Raw genomic sequence first — 15,166 nt, 5'->3', positions numbered from 1 at the left:
CATCCTGCCAACAGCTCATCATATCAACACAACAGCACTGAAAGAGGAAATTTTTTTTTACTATATTCTAAAATATGAAGCCAGTATTTTGACACTGACAAATCATAAGCATCAATTTGCAGGAGCATTTTAATGAGAATGTGAGGGATAATCTGCTTCACCATTCTTCCATTGCAGTGGAAAACAGGTCCTTTCCTCTCCTTTCCTTTCCTTTCCTTTCCTTTCCTTTCCTTTCCTTTCCTTTCCTTTCCTTTCCTTTCCTTTCCTTTCCTTTCCTTTCCTTTCCTTTCCTTTCCTTTCCTTTCCTTTCCTTTCCTTTCCTTTCCTTTCCTTTCCTTTCCTTTCCTTTCCTTTCCTTTCCTTTCCTTTCCTTTCCTTTCCTTTCCTTTCCTTTCCTTTCCTTTCCTTTCCTTTCCTTTCCTTTCCTTTCCTTTCCTTTCCTTTCCTTTCCTTTCCTTTCCCCTCTCCTCTCCTCTCCTCTCCTCTCCTCTCCTCTCCTCTCCTCTCCTCTCCTCTCCTCTCCTCTCCTCTCCTCTCCTCTCCTCTCCTCTCCTCTCCTCTCCTCTCCTCTCCTCTCCTCTCCTCTCCTCTCCTCTCCTCTCCTCTCCTCTCCTCTCCTCTCCTCTCCTCTCCTCTCCTCTCCTCTCCTCTTTTCCTTCCTTCCTTCCTTCCTTCCTTCCTTCCTTCCTTCCTTCCTTCCTTCCTTCCTTCCTTCCTTCCTTCCTTCCTTCCTTCCTTCCTTCCTTCCTTCCTTCCTTCCTTCCTTCCTTCCTTCCTTCCTTCCTTCCTTCCTTCCTTCCTTCCTCCCTCCCTCCCTCCCTCCCTCCCTCCCTTTGGCTACAGCTTATGATGCTCCCTATGCAGGCAGGATTAATGTCTTTCATGAGATGCAGTCCCTTCAGTCAGGAGTCTTTCTTGACATGAAAAGGTTTCTCTGTAATTTTTTTATTATTATTTTGATGTAAGCTGTTAAAATATGGAGAAAACACTGTCTGATTATTTAAAGATAAAATCCAGGCTGGGTCACATATCTCTATTGCAAGGCTCAGTCTACTTTAAGTTGACGAGTTGAGGGAATATTGGAGGATTTTTATTCTCACTAGTCGTGACAGCAGAATGAGGGAGGTGGGAGTGAAAGCTTGATCGGTTCTGAACAGCTTTCCCTCCAGTTCTGCTGAAGGTGTCTCTTAGTTGTTCGTCACTGCGGATCCAGTGCCTACAGGCTTGGTTTGTACTTGCTTTTATTATTGCCACTGTTTTTCTCAGAAATCTTGAATCATGAAAGTTATCTGGGAGAAAAAAGTTATTTCTGATAAAGAACCCTTGAACAATTGGTTGCTGTCACCACTCTCCATGCTAGTGCACGTGCAGAAGACAAACAGCCACTCTCTCCTCCAGGCCTCTCTCCCTACAAACTGAGACATGAAACACACTCTAATTTTGCTCTGAACCTTCAGACAAAGAGAGAGCCTCTTTTGGAGAAACAGAGTTTGTGCTGAAGGGCTGGCCAGTAAGCCTAGGCCCTAAGATTAGGTTAAACACATCTTTCTTTGACTTTCAACCAGGCAGAGTCTGACTGTCTCCAGGGGCAAAGCTGCAGCCCAGAAGCCCTCTTCTCTCCCTTTCTCCTGTCATGGGTGTCTCGTCTGCGGAGGGAGAGAGGGATGCTTTTCATCAGAGCTGGGAGGGTGCAGCACGTAGGTGTGTAGGAGAGTGAGTGGCTGTGTGCAGCGCCTGTGGAGACAGTACAAGGACTGCGTGGGTGGGCAGAGTGGGGTGAGGGTGTGCAGCTGTCAGAGGGCAAACACGTGTCTGCAAAGCTTCTACCAGCATGTCATACTGCCCAGGCACCACCTGCCCAGCTCAAAGCCTTTCCTAGCTGCCTGCTGTTGTGCGAAGGTGCCCTGAAAACCCAGGGAAGCTTGAACCTGCAGAGACTCTCCCCCAGATTTCCCCTTGCCTCAGATGCTGGTTCCAACAGGAGCAGCTTTGGGGTGGCAGGGAGACACACTGAAACCTCACCTTGTCTCCCTCACCCACATTGCGGGAAGGAAAAATGCTCTGCAGGCTGGAGCAGGCAAGACATCCCTTCCCACTCCCCTGCTCTCCTTGTGGGACTTGTCAGGACCTCAGGGCCCCAAGCACACCCTTCTCCTCCCCAGGGCTCCGGGTCGTGCTTGGAGGGAGGCGAAGGGACCCGCAGGGGGTGAGGGTAGTGCTGAAGGGACAGCTCCGGGGGGTGCTGAAGGGACAGCTCCGAGGGTGCTGAAGGGACAGCTCCGGGGGGTGCGGGAGGGACCGGACAGCTCCGGGGCGGAGGGGCCCGGCTGGGGGGACACGGGCAGGGACACGGGCAGGGGAGAGACTGGACACGGGCAGAGTAGAGGGAGAGAGAACCGGACTAGAACAGGACGGGAGAGGGAGATAAGAGTGAGGGAGGGAGAGAGGACAAGGGCTGAAAAGCACAGAGACAGGAACAGGGACAGGGACAGAGACAGGGAGAGAGACAGGGCAGGAGATGGAGAGAGACAGACACGGGCAGGGACGTGGGGGAGACAGGGACAAGGCTGAACCGGGAGGGACAGGAAAGAAGAAAGAGAGGGCGAGGACGAGGGAGAAGGCGAGGGCGAGGGCGAGGGAGAGGGAGAAGGGTGGAGAACGAGGGCAGGGCAGTGCTCCGGCTCCGCTGCCGTGGGGGTGTCGGCATGGCCGGGGGCGGCCGCCGCGCCGGGCGGTAGCGGCGGCTCCGCCGGCGCCAGACACGCCGGTACCGGGTGGCACCCGCCGCGCCCGGGGACAAGGGGACGGCAAGGTGGCGGCGTGCAGCCCCCAGCGCCGAGGGGCCGAGGTTGGGCCGACCCCCCCGGGCCGCCGGGGCTCTGCAGACACCGGCAGCGCTGGGGAGTCCCTGGGGCTGCCAGCGAGGGGGTGCAAGGGGTGCCGGGGCACCCGCACCGCCACCCACCTAGCTCCCCGTTGCATTTGTTCCGCCGGGCTTTCCTGTGCCCTGGCGATGCAGGCTGAGCCCCGGGGTCGGGGGGGCCGGGGGTGCCCGTCCGCCCGCCCGGCGGCTGCGGGGCCGCCCCGGCTCGGTAGCGCAGCGCCGCAGGTTGCATCCGGACAGCACTTGACCAGCTGTTTTGTGCATTTTCTAATTTCGTTAGAGCAGAGCAGCGGTCATAGAGGTAATCTGTAGATCCGTGGCTTTAAAGGATAAATTAGAGCATTGGATTTGATCCGTATTGCAGTGGATTAGAGCAACCTCTCCCCCCTCCCCTTCTCCTCCCCCCCCTCTTTCATTTCACTCCCCCTTCCTCCAGCACCACCTTTTTTCCTCTCATGCAATACCAAAACTGACCCTGCCTGGCAGAGGGACTCTGCTAGGCAAGCAGAACGGTGCCCACATCGCCGGTACACCGCGGGAGCCGGCTCTCCCCTCCAGCCTCCGCAGCCCCTCCGGGGCATCGCTGCTGCAAGTTCCCCGGAGGCAGACGCCGGGGCCGGGGTGCCTCCTCCGGGCGCCGGGGAGCGGCTGCTGCCCACGGGCTCTCCCTTTGCTCCGGCCCAGCCGGGACCGTGGGGCGGCGGCGGGGGAGAGCGGCCCCCGGAGGGCATTTCCCGGAGGCAGCGGGGCCGGGACCCGGCAGGAAATGGAAGGATGAAGTGTGCAGCCGGAGCGGTGATGTTCCTTCTCTCCTTGCTTTCCCCTGCAGGAACGTAATCCGCAATGCTAGTTCTCAGGTTGCTCAATGTTGTCGCTCCAGCCTACTTCTTGTGCATCTCCCTAGTGACCTTCGTCCTTCAGATCTTTCTCTTCATCCCCAGCATGTTCAGAGACCCTTCCACCACCCCACTTTTCTCTCCTGCTCTGCTGCATGGGGCCCTCTTCCTCTTCCTCTCAGCTAATGCCCTGGGCAACTACGTCCTTGTGATCCAGAGCTCCCCCGAGGACTTGGGCAAGGGCTTAAACTTGGGCAAAGGAGCCGAAGTGGTGGCGGACTGGCTGGATGGAAGCAGGTCCCCTGGCTCAGCCTTGCCCAGCACTCACTTCTGTAGACTGTGTGCCAGAGTCACCCAGAGGCATGACCACCACTGTTTCTTCACAGGGAACTGCATCGGGAGCAGGAACATGCGAAACTTCATCATGTTCTGCCTCTACACCTCCCTGGCTTGCCTTGACTCCTTGGTGGCAGGCATGGCTTACATTTCTGCTGCACTCTCCATGTCCTTTGCGAACCCGCTGGCTTTCCTCACTCTTCTGCCTCACTCCATCAGCCAGTTCTTCTCAGGTAAGGACTCCTTCCTCAGAGGTGAAGAACTTGTTCCTCCTCCAGGGCTCCTGGGGTGGGGGGGACATGATCTTCCTCGGATAACTCTGTGTGGGGAGTGGTGGTGGGGAAATGGGCAAGAGGGACAACTGGCTGTGTTCAACAAATCCCTCTTTGGAGGCTAGAGGCAGCCTTTGCAAAGGACTTTGCTTCACCTCTAATAAAGGTTGGGACCCATTCCAGGTTACAGCCACAGCCCTATTCCTAATGCATTCAGCTCAGGAAAACGCCCTATAACCAGCTTGCTGGTGATAAAATAGGGCTATGTGTTGTTCAGGGAGTGTGTTGCAATTAAATGGAGGAGAGGGATTTCACTCATTGTACTGCAGGTGGAGGGGATCTTTTGCCTGTCCTACAGGCAGAGGTGGAGGGTCTGAAGGTTTTTGTATCCTACAAGTCTGCAGGTTCCCCATATCCCAGTGGAGATACTCTCTTCATCCAGGTCCATTCACCCCCTCCACTGTCACCCACCTCCTGCCTCCTGGCAGCACAAACTTACTGAGATCTTGCCATCCTTCCAGCACAGGAGAATTGGGGTTCAGGCAACAGAAACCAAGAGATGAGTTAATGTGACGTGATTAGCCACCTCTCTTGTGACCCCCATCTGAGACACAAGTCCACAGAGAACTAGGGGAGATTCTCTGTGGCTGCTCTTTGCAAGACCACACCAACAGCATATACCTCTTTCTTCTTGTCCCCATCCCTTGTGCTTCCTTCTGCTTCTCCCCCCTTTCCCCCTCTCTTCCTGCCTTTCCATAAATCTCCACAACCCTTCCCCATCCTCCTCCTGATTCTGCTCACATAACTCTTCCTCTGCTCTTCCAGTCTTGCCTCTTCACCTTTCAACACACCCTCAAACACTCTAACCTCAACCCTTTCTCTGTTCAAACCCAAGAGCTAGATAAAACCTGGTCTCAGAGAAGGGACTATGCAGACAGTCTAGACCGTTACTCTGCTCTGAAGGCGTCTGCAGAAAAATGCCATTTCCCCCCCATGCAGCTCATGCCTCACACACTTAGATCAGCTTTTGTTAGACTAAAATAGGTATCCCATATATTTTAGCTTTGCAGATTCAGCTGAGCTCAGGAAGAAGGACACAGAGTCTGTCTTGGCTCATGCACCACCACCAGAAGTGTTTATTATGATCTGAACGTGGAGTCTCCACTGCTGGGGATACAGGACTCAGAGAGGCCCCAGCCTGCTTTTCGGATTCCAGGCTGGGTTTGCAGGGTTGCCGTCTGAAAACAAACAAATATCTCTCTACTTGGCAAATTAGCAGATTTGTCATGGTAATCACTGAGACACAATAAACATGAAATTCTGCCATGACATTTTTATGGAGTCATTTTTCCAAGTAGAAGAATTTTTGTAAATAATGTTGCACGAGCTTCACTAGCATTAAAAACACTGGGAATGATTTTCCCCTGTGCCTAAGCTCTGCTTAGCACAGCAGCATAGGAGAGAGAGCAGGGGTGTGGGAGGAGATTATCAAAGAATTAATTTTCTCTCTCTGACTCTGAGGGCTCATCTGCACTGAACTGGGTCCTGACATATGTTTGAAGAACCACTGAAGTGCCCCAGCTCTGGTGTCAGCAATTGCAGTGCCAAAGAGAGCATGTGGCCAGTATTTGAGTGGGACACAATGGGGCTGGGTGCAGGGCTGGGAGCTGGGAGCCAGAACACCCTGAAAAGGCAGCAGCTCCTGGTAGCTCCCACCTAACCTTTATCTCATCCGGGGTCAGAACTGCTGCTTCACAAGTAATACATAGGCGGGTGGCGTCTTGGTTGCTTGGAAGGAAGGCCCTACTGGGTTTCTACCAGCACATTTAACCTCCAGTTCAGGAAAGAAAAACAGCCTGGAATAGTTACCTGGAAGGGTTGTCCACCCAATATTTTTCAGCTAACATAACTATTACTTAAACGTTGTTCTAGGACCCAAAGAAAGCATTGCTATAGCAGGGAAAAAACTTTACCTTTCTTCTTCTCCATCATGCCCTCTGCACTGGAGGAGTAAAGGAGGATGAAGGGTGAATCTGCTGGTCTTATGTCAACTGAGTGTTCCCTGCTTTCATGCTGGGGAAATATTCAATTGGCTTGTTCTGCCCAGACTGTGCTCGGACGTGGATTTCAGAGTCTGACCCAGAGTCTATAATTTCAGCCTGTGATTCAGCTTTTCTGGCATAGATAATGTATGGCAATAAGCTTGAGATCACACCAGGTCAGATAGAGCAAAAGTGAATCTGAGACTAAAATGGACTGTGGTGATGAGGGACAAAGAGAGCATTCTTGTAAACACGGGTCAGATTGGATCTACAAAAGAAATTATAGAAAATGCTTTATGTAGGTAACCTGAAGAAAAGGTTAAAAAAACCCATGTGTCTGGAAAGCATGGCTCAGAGATTCTTAATATTTGTAAGGGGAAACAAGGGTAGTTACTTTCTTGATGTTGAATTTCAGCAGCTCATAGAAATAAAGCGTACAGCTGCCTTGCAAAGGCTCTAAAGAAAATAGCTGTCTTTCTCTATATCCCATCTGAATATCAGCTGTAGGAAAGAACAAATGTCTGTCACACTCTGGTCAAGTAAAAGAGGGGCAGAGAAGCCCATATTTGGCTCTGGGCTTCTTACCTGATGGATTAAGTTATTCCAACAGAATTGGTATGAGGACTTATCATCATCCTAAGGGGTTTGTTCTTTCCTTGCTGTATTGCATGCAAAGCCCACTGAGCTGAATGGGATCTAATGAGAAGGGAAAGGTGACGTTGCATTTAGGAAGAAAACTGAATGGCTGCTGTGCCTTTTTCAAGTGAGGACAATCTCTGAAAGCTCAAGACTGTAGTCAGTGTCCTTACAAATCATCCTTAGAGGGGTCTGCTGGCTGAGCCCAAAGCTTGATGTGATTGTCATGGGTCAGCCCCAATCTCTCACTTACAGCACTGCCAGGTGGAGAAGCCAGGATTCACAGATTGCAAAACCAGATGACACCACCTAATCCGGGCTTCTGTACAAGAGAAGCAAGAGATGCTTATCCAGTCACCCTTGTATTGAACTTAAAACCTGAAGCAGCCATGTAGCTGTTCTAGGCAGCACAATGCTGCTGTCCATGCAACCCCTGCTCCAGAGAATTGCTCTTGCAGGGCCTTTGAGTGACTAGAGCTTTCACCTGCCCAAGTCTTTCTGCCCCATGGTCTTTCAGAGGGACGGGAGCATGTGAGAGCTTTTTAATTTCTAAACCTCACAGGAACTAGTGAGAGGATATTGGCTATTTATACTGGTATTGACACACGTTTCATTTTTTTTGTGTACCTGTGTGTAAATATGGGTGTTTAATAATATGCCAATATACACAAAATATGTGTGCACACATTCATATGCACACACAGGGAATATTATTTTAATGGGTATACACCTGCCTATGCACTGAAAGGTCACTCAGTAATAGCTGATATTATACTAATATTTTCCAGGAGTTCTAAAATCATTGTAGAGCAAAGGGCCCACAGAATATTTTTATTTAAATATATTCAGCATAAATAAAAACCGTTGAACTAGGAGCTTCAGACCTACAAAGTATTTTGAATATTCTAGCAGCAGCTTTAAAAAAGGAATTTTGATTGTATTTTGAAAAGGTTTCTCTTTCTGTTTCTTGCATTAATGTAAAAACTGCCTTTTCCCAATGGTAGAAAAGTCATTACTGATTTATTTTTCTTTTTTACCATACTTTTTATAGATATATAGTGATTTGAGAGAGAGAAATCCCAAATCTTTCTGTGTAGTATTAATGCACACAGTAAAGCTTCTGGAAGCATCTACATGCTGTAGGACCCACATATCTTTTTGAAAGGAACCTGGAAATCTTAGATTCATTGTGATGAACAGGTAGATCCTTAAATAAATTAACCAGTCTTGAAAATAGTGCTGAAGTCTTACAGACATGTTTCACTTCTGGCTGAATTTGCCCCTGTAATCTAGATCCTCACATTAACAGCAAAGGGAGAAGTGTATGGAGACCATTATAATTTCAGTATTTCCCCAGCAGGATCCATTGCATCAGATATTACAAAGGAAACAATTTTATATAGTTAGAGCAACCAGCTTGTCTTGCTCCTAACTCCCCACTTGTGGCCAGAGATTATAGGCAGCTCGCCGGTTCTCTGGGCTGTTACACTGGCATGTGAGGTGTGTCTAAACTCTTTCTTTTATTGTCTTCCCTCTCCCCATACTCCTGTCCTGCAGGAGCTCTCCTTAGCTCTGAGATGTTTGTCATTCTCATGCTCTACCTCTGGCTTGGGATCGGACTGGCCTGCGCTGGCTTCTGCTGCCACCAGATGCTGCTGATCCTGCGTGGGCAGACGCGGTACCAGGTGCGGAAAGGGATGGTGGTAAGACCCCGACCCTGGAGGGAGAACCTGCAAGAGGTCTTTGGCAAGAGGTGGCTGCTAGGACTTCTCATCCCCGTGCTGAATGTGGGAAGTGACTACCGTAGGCAGAAAGAGAAATAAAATCCCTGGGCGTGTGTATGCATCCCATGCACAAAACACCTCCCCTGTTCTCTCCCACTGTCTCCTGGATCACTAAAGAGCTGGGCTACTCCATCTCTTGGGATTGCAGCCTCTGTGGGAGGAAAGGACTAGCTATCAAACAGAATAAATTTAGCATATTAACAAAGAGATCACAAACCATGTAGATGAAGAGATACTGCAGCTTAGTAGTCACATCACCTGTGTATGTGGCAACAGTCTTTGAACTAGCAGAAAAATTAGTCAGACCCTCCTGTGGCTTCCTGCCCAACTCCTCCAGCCCCCAGCCCCATTAGCCACCCTATATAATCCTTACAGGAGCTTTCAGAGAGCCTGGGCTGTTGTGGTAGACTGTAAAAATGGTGTCTGTTCCTTGGGAGGGTTTTGCAGGGTGCCTTTTTGGCTCTCATATACTTGAGGTAACTTCACAGTACTGAGAAACCTCTAATGACAGAACTGCAATGCAATCAAGATACCCTAGGAGCAGGCTATGCACATGGCTAATGCGGCAGGTAAACCTTCTCTCCACAGGCTAGAAAATCAGGAAGAAAACAAAGAGAAATCCAGAATTTCTCATTTCTGTTCTTGATCTGCTCCCTATGCAATGATATGTCAGGACTGTAGCTCTGCTACTTATTTTTAGCAGTCCTTTGCCCAATGACACAATCCAGGCAAAGCTGCCCTTCTGACAGGGAGCAGCAAGCATATAAATCATGATCAGACAGAGGCACAAGGAGAGGAAACCACAAAGGTGAATGAAAAGGCTGTGTTTAAGAAGCTGTGTGATGAGGCAGGCTATGCCTGCCTGTGAGAGAGAGGGAAGTGTGGACACCCAGAGCTGTCAGGAGGGTGCCAAGAGCCCCGCTGATGTGTCTGAGCCCTGAGGCATAACGCTTTTGCAGGGGGCACCTGCACCTTCAGTGCTGTGAAGAGTTCAAAATCCCAGAAGACAGGGAGGTTTTTCAGCCAGTCAGGACGCTTCACTTTGCACTAAAACAAACAAAAAAATGTTTACCTCAGACATCCCTGCCACACCATAGTTATAGGCTCTCCGGGGCAATTCCCTCTCACATTGCTGCAGAAGGGTAAACACCCATGTTATAACTCCATTAAGGAGGTTAATGGAATTACTACAGGGATTAATCAGCCTAATGTGTCAGTTGTTTTCTAGCTGCAGCAACAGCCCACGAGATCAGTGCTGAGATCCTATGCTAATAGGTGCCTTAAGAAAGGATACCATGACATCTCTAACAGGATCATAGCACTGGATTCCCCAGCAGCTGCAACAAGAAGCCTCCATTTTGGCAAACTGCATCAGCTTATGTGGGCCAGATAGGAATCCATTGCTTCTCTTTAATAGGCTGGGGAGTATGCTGACAAGCCGTGAAAAATGTTATTTCTTCCTCAGAAATGCTCTCGATGCATCCTAAGTAGGGGAATGCACCTGCTTTTATCCTTGTGTTTCTCTCTCACGAGCCAGAACAGAGACACTCATTCCTACAGGCTTTGTAACTGTCCTTCACCACTTCACACTTGTTTACACGTTTGGATCAATAACAAAGTCTATTGTGATGAGCAGAGTAACCATGAAAATATACCGGAAAAACTCTTAGTTGCATAATTAAAACATGTAGGATATACATCCTTCCACACTGTGTGTGTTCGCATGAATGCACCACTGTTTCCATGTGTAATACGCTGTATTTTCACTAACAGTGAACAATAAAAACCGTTCTGGTTTTTTACATGAGCTGTATTGTGCTTTTTGACAGTTCATTAGCTGTCTCTGTACATTTGTTACAGCATACACACAGACATGTTCAGGGAAAAAGTTAGGATTTGTTTACTGGCTTTGCCAGTAATTCATCATACGATTTTGGACAAGGCCTTGCACCCTTCCTGCTTGAATGTAATGACCAATCTAAAAATGCATCTAATAACCAACTTGCAGACCCATTCTAATTTCTATTTATAAATTACACTATCAACCTCAACTGAAATCTACAGGAAAATTAAGCTATTTTCATCACCCACAAACACCATCTTAATGTAAATTATTCCTTACTGGCACAATGGCATCAAGGTGAGCAGACAGTCACCTTGTCGCTGGAACCAGAGCCAGCGCCTCGTGCCATACACCTCGACTTGGAAGGATTCCCAGGATTATTCTTATTCCACAGACCGGTTGATCCAACTTCTTCTTTTTCATATATTTCTAGAGGCAACAGACTCCCAACATTTCAGCCAGCAGCTTCCTCATGTCAGCAGAAATTATGGTTTGACACCCTCGCCCTCTGCTTTTGGCATTTGATTGACACTGCAGTCTCGGGCAGCTCGTGGCACTCGGCGCCTGCTGCCACGCTGCCTCAGGCTGTGAGCTCTTCGGGGCCACACGCTGAGGAGGGCACAACCAACTCACAGTTTTGGGGGGCTGCTCTGCAAGGACAGCCCCAAAGCAGCACAACAAGGATTAGTTGTCCATGAAGCCTGTTGCCTCTTCACACCAGGGTTGGACCATGCCTGGCCCCTGTGTCAGGGTCACAGCTGTCTGCCCTTCATGAAGTCTTAGCCCTTGCTGAAGCGCAGAGAGATCCCAGTTTGAGTAACTGCAGCACAGTTCCACACAATTATTCTTTCTGTCAGACACCTGTGTTCCTGGCTGTAAATTGCTGCATCGCCATTTTATGCAGCTAAATGGTTCCTTTGCAACAAACTACTGGATTTCAGCAATAGTGGTGGGACTTTCAGATGGATACAGCCTTTACAGTTACGATCCTCTGGGATGAAAAGAGCTATAAAAATGTAACATTAGACTGACCCTGTATATTGGCTTATTTTTCCACTCATTCTCAAGTGTGTGGACTGCCCTGTTTGGGGTGGAGTGTACTTCTGCAGAAACAGTTGAGAGTAGTTCTTTAATTATCCAGCTGCCTTGACATTCCTTCTTTGTCATACCTGTGCATCCACTTATAGAAATTCTTGGCAAGAAAATGTAACAGGGCTCAACAACTATGAACAGAACCTTTGCTCTTAGCTATGATTTAGTAAATGAAGGCTGAGCTCAATGATAATGTCACAAATTCTAAATCTGTTCAATGGCTCTGAAGTTTTATAAGGATAAATAATGAAAGCTTCTCATTTTCTGTGCTCAGAGAGCCATTGCTTATTATTTGCATTTTATTAAATAGCAGCTGTGATAGCAAATACATTTTGGAACATGATTTCTTGTGACAATGTCTAAATACTTATAAAGATTTTGAAAATAAAACACTTAGGGCTTCTCTGGCTTTAGAAAATCAGATGAGCATCGTTTCTTCTCTGATGATGTCAGTGGCTCAAGTAAAATCTCCCTGTTGCTTAAGACCTTGCACAGAAACCATAGACTTTTGTTTAGTGGCTAGCCTCTTTTAGGTGTGGCTACCTGAAAAAATGGTGCCACCTCTGAGGTCTCAGAAGTCTTTGCAACGACAGTATAGAGAAAATTAGGGGATGCAATTGTGAAGTAAACCTCAAGAAGTCTGTTCTTATGTATAGTAAGAATCTCATACAAAATAAGTAGATGGTTTTCCTCTTCATACTACAGTATTGGGCAGCCCTCAAGGCCTGCATGCAAAAGGTCTTCATTGAATATCCTCAGAGGTTATAGAGTTAAAACATGAAGAGTCTCAAGTAAGAAGGCACAGGGAACATATGAGAAGAGATGACGTGAAATAGCATTTATCTTGTTTAAGAAATAGCTAACTCAAGGGAGACGACCACAGTCTAAAAATACTTGCAAGGAGACAGAATAAATGAATGAGGAGACTCATTAACTGTAAGGACATAGCTGGAGGAGGATGGGAAGTCCTGGACTGAGAGAAAGAAAAGCCAAGGTCAGAGCTTAGGGCATCTATCTTTAAAACAGTCAGAAGAGAGCAATCAGAAAAAGTGGCCCCAGTGAGAGCAGAAGTGATTTGACTTTGGTACAGATGATGCACTGAGAGCCATCAGGCGGTGGGAGGTATGACAACAGAATTCAAGTTATCTTCATTGATTGTTGACTGAATGGACACAAAGAAAGCCCAGACTGAGAAAACTCATTGCTAATCACTTTCTGCACAAAAAACCTCAAAGTCCCAGCAGAGCCAAAAGAGGTTTTCTCTCTTGAACAGCAAATGATGTTACAAGCAGGAGGGGCATGGGTAGAAGTCATAAGTAGCAACAGCAGAGTCTATAGACTTATTTAAAGACTAGCCAGAACTATTGCGGTTGGAGTAAAGAAATGACCTACTTGTTCAATATAAATAAATAAAGGGAGAAGAAAATTTAAAGCATATATGGAATCTCTGTGCCCTGCTAGATATTTAAATCAATGGAAGCACAATGTCAGACAACTTATATTAATGAACAGTAAGATGTTCTCTAATAACTACATGTCCACATGCAGGTTCTCTGCTTTTCTAGCTCTTTTCCAGAACGCCAGGGCAATAAAGAGTCCTTGGAGATTACCCCAAAAGGTAGCAAATATGGTCCAATTAGTGCTTCAGTCCTCTTATGGAGCCATCCAGCCATCTTCATTACACCAAAGAGGTTTTAGTATTGATTGTCCTACTGAATCTAACTGGCAAGTGATGTCAGAGCTCAGGCAGGCCAGCCCCATATCCCTTAAGGCTTTTAGAGCCAGGATCTTCTAGTCTCCCCGGATGTTTACAAATAAAAAATGCAAGTTCTCAAGTACCAGTGTCATATGCTGTTTGCACCGTACCTCATTTAACATGTTGGCAGACACCTTAATAGTAGTTCCAGAATTGCTATCAATTGAAAATAAATGGAGCATGTTGGTCAGTTTACTTCTAAAGTAGAAAAATGGTGGATGGCAATAGCAAGCTCTGCATGTGAAAGAGAAGGCTCACCTTGTGATGAATGGGGATGGGAAAGTTTTATTTGTCTGCTACTGATTTTCTAAACATTGCTGTTAATCTACCTTGATCTTGAACAGTTATCAACTTGGCTTTCCTGTGATTTACTCTATATCCACCACCTTATGGGAATGCACAGCCTCTGGCATGTATTTCAGCTGTTTTGCTCAGTCTATCTTTACCACCAATCATTCCCAGATTCACATTATTATTACACCTGACTGGAAAATTTCCATTAGATGTCAGGTCAGTCTTTTAGCTGCTTGTGTTGGATAAGAAGAGATGAAGACATGAACCTATGTATCACCAGCCTGCTGAAAATACAAGAGATTGGTTTGCCATTGCTATACCCTTAAGAATCTTATATATTCACTGGGCAATGGGGTTAACACAGTGGACCCATATGAGAGTGCCCTAGGAGTTAACAAGCAACTGCTGAATGCAGCCTTGTCACAAAGGCTGTTATCAAGGAATGATGTTATCATCCAGAACTGCCTGAGACCACAGATGAGCTTTATGGTCAGAGACAGAAAAACAAGAGACAGATCTAGCATCATCAGCCAGGACTCCTAATGGTTTATGATTGCTGGAAGGAAATTGTTGACCAGTGCAACATAAGCAATCTTTGTAGGTCTAAACATGAACTGTGAAAGTCAAACAGGGCCACAAAGTCCAGATGCTATGAAAGCTGCTTTGAGAAAAACTTCAAAATAGCTTTACCTAAAGGAGAAAGTGTTTCACTAGGTAGGAACTTCCAAGCACTCAATGCTAAGATCAACATTTTGAGCAATGGAAGTTCCTTCAAGGCTTGGAGAACCTGTCCCCCTACTGACAACTTTCAAGTATCAATTCTTTATTAATCTCCACCGAGTTTGATATTTGAGGCTGTCACTAGATGTTCTCCCAAAACATCCAGTGCTAAATTAAGTGAAAGTGATTTATACAAGACTGAGGACCATTATAGGTCCTCCCAGTAGCATGTATTGATACTGATTTTCTTTTCCAGGGAACACCTATAACACTCAGTGAGATGGATTTGTCTGAGAAAATCTTGATTAATCAGTTTATTACACTAACCAAAACTTGATTGAGATTTTGGAAGTGTTATGGTCAAGGCAAAGAATTTTTCCTTTTCTCTTCAAGCCACAGTATAGGGTCTAAAAAAAACCTTTTGGACCCACCTATTCATGTCTCTAAACTAGCATGCATTACACTGCAATTTTATGAGTGCTCTAGCTGTCTTCCCTTATACTTCCATTGTCACTAACCATCCAAGGAAATAAGCCAATTTGTGAATACTAAGCCATGAAAGAAGGCACAAGGAAATAAAAGGACTGACTGCAGAAAGCAACAGGTGGTAACAAAGTTCTACTAAACTATCAGCAAGATAGTTCATGGAGATCTAAAATCTCTTTCAAAGC

General features: G+C 47.0%; 1 protein-coding gene across 1 annotated transcript; it reads left to right on the top strand.

Moving 5' to 3' along the window:
* Window positions 1-3,375: 3,375 nt before the first annotated feature.
* On the top strand, window positions 3,376-10,592 carry ZDHHC22 (zDHHC palmitoyltransferase 22). Its single transcript, XM_074821567.1, has 2 exons — window positions 3,376-4,289; window positions 8,564-10,592. The coding sequence occupies exons 1-2, from the start codon at window positions 3,728-3,730 to the stop codon at window positions 8,827-8,829; spliced, it is 828 nt and encodes a 275-aa protein (XP_074677668.1). The 5' UTR covers window positions 3,376-3,727; the 3' UTR covers window positions 8,830-10,592.
* The last annotated feature ends 4,574 nt before the right edge of the window (window positions 10,593-15,166 follow it).

The sequence above is a fragment of the Strix aluco genome, chromosome 4 (assembly GCF_031877795.1).
Source record: "Strix aluco isolate bStrAlu1 chromosome 4, bStrAlu1.hap1, whole genome shotgun sequence".
NCBI classification, from domain to species: Eukaryota; Metazoa; Chordata; class Aves; order Strigiformes; family Strigidae; genus Strix; species Strix aluco.
Note: the sequence above shows the minus strand (reverse complement) of the source record. Positions and strands in the feature narration are given on the sequence as shown.

Excerpts from the sequence above, each read along its gene's own strand:
- ZDHHC22 (XM_074821567.1), top strand. The coding sequence starts at position 3,728 with ATGCTAGTTCTCAGGTTGCTCAATGTTGTCGCTCCAGCCTACTTCTTG. Across the intron at positions 4,290-8,563 it reads CATCAGCCAGTTCTTCTCAG|GAGCTCTCCTTAGCTCTGAG; the intron begins GTAAGGACTCCT and ends CCTGTCCTGCAG.